The sequence below is a fragment of the Eucyclogobius newberryi genome, unplaced genomic scaffold (genome assembly GCF_026437365.1).
Source record: "Eucyclogobius newberryi isolate DKJ021-1_F unplaced genomic scaffold, fEucNew1.0.hap1 SCAF_11, whole genome shotgun sequence".
In the NCBI taxonomy this organism is placed as follows: Eukaryota; Metazoa; Chordata; class Actinopteri; order Gobiiformes; family Gobiidae; genus Eucyclogobius; species Eucyclogobius newberryi.
This window is the reverse complement of record NW_027315735.1, coordinates 14,965,612-14,972,658: the sequence shown is the minus strand read 5'-3', so window position 1 is coordinate 14,972,658 and position 7,047 is coordinate 14,965,612. Positions and strand designations below refer to the sequence as shown.

General features: G+C 41.7%; 1 protein-coding gene across 1 annotated transcript; it reads left to right on the top strand.

Annotated features, from left to right (window-relative positions):
• Positions 1–449: 449 nt before the first annotated feature.
• On the top strand, positions 450–4,946 carry znf518b (zinc finger protein 518B). Its single transcript, XM_072436036.1, has 2 exons — positions 450–2,321; positions 2,793–4,946. Exons 1-2 carry the CDS (start codon positions 491–493, stop codon positions 3,716–3,718), a joined length of 2,757 nt encoding a protein of 918 aa, XP_072292137.1. The 5' UTR covers positions 450–490; the 3' UTR covers positions 3,719–4,946.
• The last annotated feature ends 2,101 nt before the right edge of the window (positions 4,947–7,047 follow it).

The following is a 7,047-nucleotide window of genomic DNA, read 5'->3' as shown; positions in this document are numbered from 1 at the left end:
CTTTGAGGCCTTTCCCCCTCATAATTCTAACATTTACCCGCTATTCGGCAGAGATCGATTTTTATTTCCCCAACGCTGCAACACATTTTAAGGCTAAATAACAAACGGGACAGATCAAACGCACAGATTGCTGAATAAATCCGCGCACGTCCACATTGATCAAGGGGGAGGGTCGTTGTTGTTGGTCACTGATGATGATGACGCCGACACATGTACTCATCTACTGTGTGTGTGTGTGTGTGTGTGTGTGTGTGTGTGTGTGTGTGTGTGTGTGTGTGTGTGTGTGTGTGTGTGTGTGTGTGTGTGTGTGTGTGTGTGTGTGTGTGTGTGTGTGTGTGTGTGTGTGTGTGTGTGTGTGTGTGTGTGTGTGTGTGTGTGTGTGTGTGTGTGTGTGTGTTCAGATATGTAATCGTTTTGACGCGGAGCTTCTTCACCTGGACCTGTTGGCACGGCTCTGTCTGCGGGGACCCTGTGGCCTCCATGGTTCATCATGAAGCCCGCTAGCTTCCAAAGTGTGTCCTCGACTGTGATGAATCCAAATCTAAGCCTGGGTCATTTATTGAACTCTCCCAACGTGATGCGATGTGAGAAATGCCGGTTTACTACGACAGACGTCTCCGTGTTCAAGAAACATGTGGCACAAGAGCACACAGAGTATTATTGCTTCTACTGTAACCAGGTGTCCTTAAGCGAAGCCGAGTTACAGACTCATTTGCAAATACACACAGGGACAAGCCCATTCAAATGTCCTCACTGTGGACAAGTGTACATGCGGAGGATGTGCCTTATAAAGCACATCGACCGGCTTCACAGTAAAATTATTCCTAAAGTACCATCTCAAATAATCCCACGTGTTTCTGTCTCAAGTGCCTCTCAAAGCGTCTCCAGCGCAGCAGATGCATCGCCTCAGCGGCCTGTTGTTCGTGTGAATGTTCCACCTCCGTCTGCTGCTGGAGCTACACTGGACACTAATTTACAAAGACTAAAATCCCTGAGCTCTTATTACTCAAATGCCAATCACGGTGATGGCGTAGCTTCAAACGGACATGTTCAGCGCAATCGTGCGCTTACTGTTTCGCTCCCGGAGGAAGTTTCTATCCCTGCCGGTTGCATGGTGGAAGTAGCCGAGGTGAAGACCGTAGATGGAACCAAGGAGCTCCGGCTGAGATTTGTGGCTCAAGAAAATGAGTCCGTTTTGAAAAATGGAAAGACCACTGTCCCTGAAACCTCAAAAGTACTTCTGTCGCAAATCAAATGTCCAAACGGAGCACCAGAAGCAGGGATGCGATTGCTAAATAAAAATCACATGAATAAAGAACGTAATACTCTGGTCCAAGTAAACACTTCCAAATGCTTTCCAAACCAAGCGACAAAGGACCAACGCTCAAGTGCAAAACGACCATCAGAAGTGATCAACCTGGACGCAGCGGTTCCCAGTAAGATTTCCAGAAACTTTATTTCTGTCGGTGATCCTAAGAACGCTACGTCTGCTATGTCATCCATGTTAGCCAGCAGGTTAACAGCAGGTACTTTGCTACCAGAAAACCTCTCGACTGGGATTAGTCTAAATGGCGTTGAGGAGAGGAAGCGTTGTGCTCCAGGGCCTCCATCCAGTTTAGAGGCCTTAATGATGAACTATATGCAGATTATGCCTCAAATTGTCTCTGTAAACCACGGCTCTGGAACAGCAAAAACGATGGAGTTGACAAACCCTCTGACGCAAAATTTGAAAACACTGCTTCTTCCATTGAAACCCTCAATGGTCGCCCCTCCCCAAGTTCGTATGACTAATGAATGTAAGGATAAGTTTGTTTCAAAGACGTTCATCCCGGAGCAAAGTTCTTCTGCCGAACCTTCACCAGCAAAAAAACAGACGCACACCTCGAACGCACACGTGCCACAGTCCGCTCTGCCACAAGAAGTTAAAACGGAAAAAACGGCAACTGAGGCTGTTCGGGTGGAACGTGAGGGGTTTCCGGTCATATCCTCGGTTTACTCGCTGAGTCACCAGCTGAGTGTTCCACAGGAGTCAACTCAGCCAATCGTGATGGCCGAATGGACCAACAGTGCCGGGTGCGACAGCCTCAAAATCAAAAGTGTGCGCACAGAGCAGTCCAAAATGAGCTCAGGGCTTCAGGCGCATAAAGAGTCCAAAGACTTAACTCTTGATGCGTCGTCTAATAAGATCTGTGACTCTGTGAAGGTTGAAGAAGACCAAGAGGTTCGGGGTGGAGCCGCAGCAAAAAAGGGAAAAGGTGCACCAGCAAAAGCAAATAAAAAGTGTAAAACGGCCATTAAAGTTAACACAACTTTAGCACCACCTCAGAATGTTCAAGTGAACAAAACTTATTCTCCACCCGTTAAAGTAAACACAAACTGGGCACCACCCGAGCATATTCAAGTTAACAAAACTTTAGGACCACCCCAGAATGTTCATAATGTTCAAGTTAACAAAACTTACTCTCCACCCGAGCATATTCAAGTCAACAAAACCTATTCTCCACCCGAGCATATTAAAGCTAATAAAACCTATTCTCCACCCGAGCACATTCAAATGAACAAAACTTATTCTCCACCCGAGCACATTCAAATTAACCAAACCTATTCTCCACCCGAGCACATTCAAATTAACAAAACTTACTCTCCACCCGAGCATATTAAAGCTAATAAAACCTATTCTCCACCCGAGCATATTAATGCTAATAAAACCTATTCTCCACCCGAGCAGATTCAAATTAACCAAACCTATTCTCCACCCGAGCACATTAAAGTTAACAAAACTTATTCTCCACCCGAGCATATTCAAGTTAACAAAACCTATTCTCCACCCGAGCAGATTCAAGTAAACAAAACCTATTCTCCACCCGAGCAGATTCAAGTAAACAAAACCTATTCTCCACCCGAGCAGATTCAAGTAAACCAAACCTATTCTCCACCCGAGCAGATTCAAATTAAAACCTACTCTCCACCCGAGCATGATAAAGTGGTCAAAAACTGGGCACCACCCGAGCATGTGGAAGTTAACACAACATTGGCACCACCTCAGCAAGTTGAAGTTAACACGTTGACACCACCGCAGCATGTTCAAATTAACAAGACACACTCTCCACCCGAGCAGGTTAATGTTGACAACAATTTGGCACCACCCAAGCATGTTGACGTTAGCAAAACTTTGGCACCACCCAAACGTGTTAAAGTTCTTAAAATCCGTGCACCTCCCAAGAATGTAAAAGTGAAAAAAACGTGGACACCTCCACCACAACCTGATAGTCCCGGTCCATCACTGTCACCACCGGTCCCTGAAAACACCACCTCTCCAAACCCTGCCGGAGCTACACCTGTCCCCGAAAACCCTCCCAAATTCCTGACCGTGTCTTTAAAACGAGTCAGAGTCGGGATCTCAGGGAAAAACAAGAAAAAGACTAAAACCGTTTCCAAATCAAAGCTCGCAAAGCTTCTCGGGGGCCCCGCGGACTGTTCAGCGCTGCAGCTTATGCCACTGAGAAAGGACCAAGCGGTGACACTGCCAAGTCCGAACCAACCTGTGGTGGTGCTCAATCACCCCAAGCCCTGTGCCAACGGGAAAAGTGCACCTACAAAGACTCCCGGGAACCCAGCCGCCACCGTCGCCCCCAAGTGCCAAATACTGAAAATGAAACTGGGCAAAGTGATGGGGCAGAAGTACGAGGTGATGGGCTGCACCATACGGAACTTCTGACATGGACAATGCCACTAGGTTATTTTTCTCCTCCAAAAACAAACATTATACTGACCCGGTATTGACACGGAGCAAAGACTTATTTTCCTTACAAAGCCCCGTGGACACTTGTATTGTTTTTTTGTAATGTATTCTGTATATTTGCATGTGGTGTTGAAGTGCAATGTGTCCGGACGCTCTTTGAGTCTCTCCACCTGTTTCACCGCTTAAAGATGCGTCCGTCTCATTTTCAGATTACATATATTTTTATCTTCTCTCAAAAGTATTTAGTCTTCGCAAACACTATAATAACTCTAAACATGTTCAGCGGGTTTGAAGCGTTTTGTACCGATGCGAGTGGCAGGGCACTTGTTTTCTTTTGCATGTTTGTACAGTAAATCGGAGCGAACTGAAAGTGTGCGCGGGTTTCGTTTACCTCCCCGACTGAATTGCACCGCGGCCGGCGAAATATCAAAACCGCGGTGATGCTCATAATACGTATCGACCACTTCCGTCACCCCGTTTTCACATGAAAGTTTTGTAAATGTTAATAATTTATTTAAAGCTTGTATATTTGGCTCGCTCACAACGGATCGTTCTCACAACTTTTGGAAATTTATAAGCAACTTTCGACCGGCGACGTTGCTCATTTAAAGACAAGCAAAATTATATGTACTTGTAATTATTTCTACTAATCTAATAAGCTCTTTCTATTTTGATTTTTGTATATATTCTGCGGCGGTCGACATTATGGCGCCCAGTCGAGACATGAATAGTCTAATATCTCTGTTCCCAGTAGCTTTTATGCTATCAAAAATGGAAGGTATTGTGTTTGCTAGTACATGTATATAATCATGTAAATATAATTATACTAAAAAAACAACCTACTGCTCCTCCACACAAATATTGAGTGAGGTATTTTGCATTTGGCCTTATTCATATCAAACAATACAATAGTTCTGACCTCGTAAGTGTTACATTAAGACATGTTTTGCTTACACTTTAGTTGCATATTTAATGGTGATGTACGGCACTTCCTGTACAGCTCCTGCAGAGTCCACTAACTCATGTCGCATTCTGTGTTCTTAATCTCACAAAGAGGAGCAGCTTCTTACAGAGTATTTACTAATGTACAACCTTGCCTCTGCCATATCACTGTTTATTTTCTTCAGTGTTTCTCGTTTCTGTCATGCTTACTTTTGTATTCACGTTGTGTTAATACTTTTCTATTAAAAGAGAATATGACTGACCTGTGTGTTGTGATGGTGTTTGTTAGCGAGCCATAGCATACTCTCGGCACATACGGGTTATAATGAGGGCCAGAAGTAAAAGTACATGTTTAAATGACACAATTGTGACTTCCAGACGCCGGTTAAAGTGCATATGACTTTTTAGAGTAATTAGCAGTGTGAGTAGTCAAATTGTTTCAAACTTTTCTTCACAAACTGCTGGTGTAACACAATATAACAGTACATTTACTACAGGTTAGGCAAGGTAACGGTATTAAAAAATATGATGTAATATATGTGTACTTGTCCTGACAAGTACACATACCTTGTGTACTTGTCCTGACAAGTACACATACCGGTAAACACAGAAATGCCATAGTGATATAATTTAGCCGTTGGACCAGGAGTGTGCATAATAATCACAATTATCAATTTTCTATTTGATTTTTTTTTTCTTACTGAATAAAAAATTGATGAACAGTCAAGACAGACTTTGAATCAATGACATTTAATCCAGGTTCTAATTGTGTTTATTCCTGCAAAAGTAATGAACTAACAATTTGCTGTAGACATTTTGTGGATTAAATTAATAATACGTTGATTATTGACATTTGAAAGCATTCGATCTTGATTTGACTGAATTCGATTTACTTCACAATCCGGCATTAGAGTGATCTAACCAACTTGTATGATAATGATTGTGAATACACATATATCCTCATATATATCCTCACATATATCCTCATATCCTCATATATATCCTCATATATATCCTCACATATATCCTCATATCCTCACATATATCCTCATATCCTCACATATATCCTCACATATATCCTCATATCCTCACATATATCCTCATATCCTCACATATATCCTCACATATATCCTCACATATATCCTCATATCCTCACATATATCCTCACATATATCCTCACATCCTCAGATATATCCTCACATCCTCACATATATCCTCACATCCTCACATATATCCTCACATCCTCACATATATCCTCATATCCTCACATATATCCTCACATCCTCACATATATACTCATATCCTCACATATATCCTCACATCCTCACATATATCCTCACATCCTCACATATATGCTCACATATATCCTCATATCCTCACATATATCCTCACATATATCCTCACATCCTCACATATATCCTCATATCCTCACATATATCCTCACATATATCCTCATATCCTCACATATATCCTCACATATATCCTCATATCCTCACATATATCCTCACATCCTCACATATATCCTCACATCCTCACATATATCCTCACATCCTCACATATATCCTCATGTCCTCACATATATCCTCACATATATCCTCACATATATCCTCACATATATCCTCATATCCTCACATATATCCTCACATATATCCTCACATATATCCTCACATATATCCTCACATCCTCACATATATCCTCAAATCCTCACATATATCCTCATATCCTCACATATATCCTCACATATATCCTCACATATATCCTCATATCCTCACATATATCCTCACATATATCCTCACATATATCCTCATATCCTCACATATATCCTCATATCCTCACATATATCCTCACATATATCCTCACATAAATCCTCACATATATCCTCACATATATCCTCATATCCTCACATATATCCTCACATATATCCTCATATCCTCACATATATCCTCACATATATCCTCACATATATCCTCACACATATCCTCACATCCTCACATATATCCTCATATCCTCACATATATCCTCACATATATCCTTACATATATCCTCACATATATCCTCACATATATCCTCACATATATCCTCACATATATCCTCATATCCTCACATATATCCTCACATCCTCACATATATCCTCATATCCTCACATATATCCTCACATATATCCTCACATATATCCTCACATATATCCTCATATCCTCACATATATCCTCACATATATCCTCACAAAAATCCTCACATATATCCTCACATATATCCTCACATATATCCTCACATACATCCTCACATATATCCTCACATCCTCACATATATCCTCATATCCTCACATATATCCTCACATATATCCTCACATATATCCTCACACA

What these genes read in the sequence shown, in the direction of transcription:
- znf518b (XM_072436036.1), top strand. Translation starts at nt 491, where the DNA reads ATGAAGCCCGCTAGCTTCCAAAGTGTGTCCTCGACTGTGATGAATCCA. An exon ending in TAACACAACTTTAGCACCAC is followed by an intron (nt 2,322 to 2,792) that starts CTCAGAATGTTC and finishes CTTATTCTCCAC; the next exon opens with CCGAGCATATTCAAGTTAAC.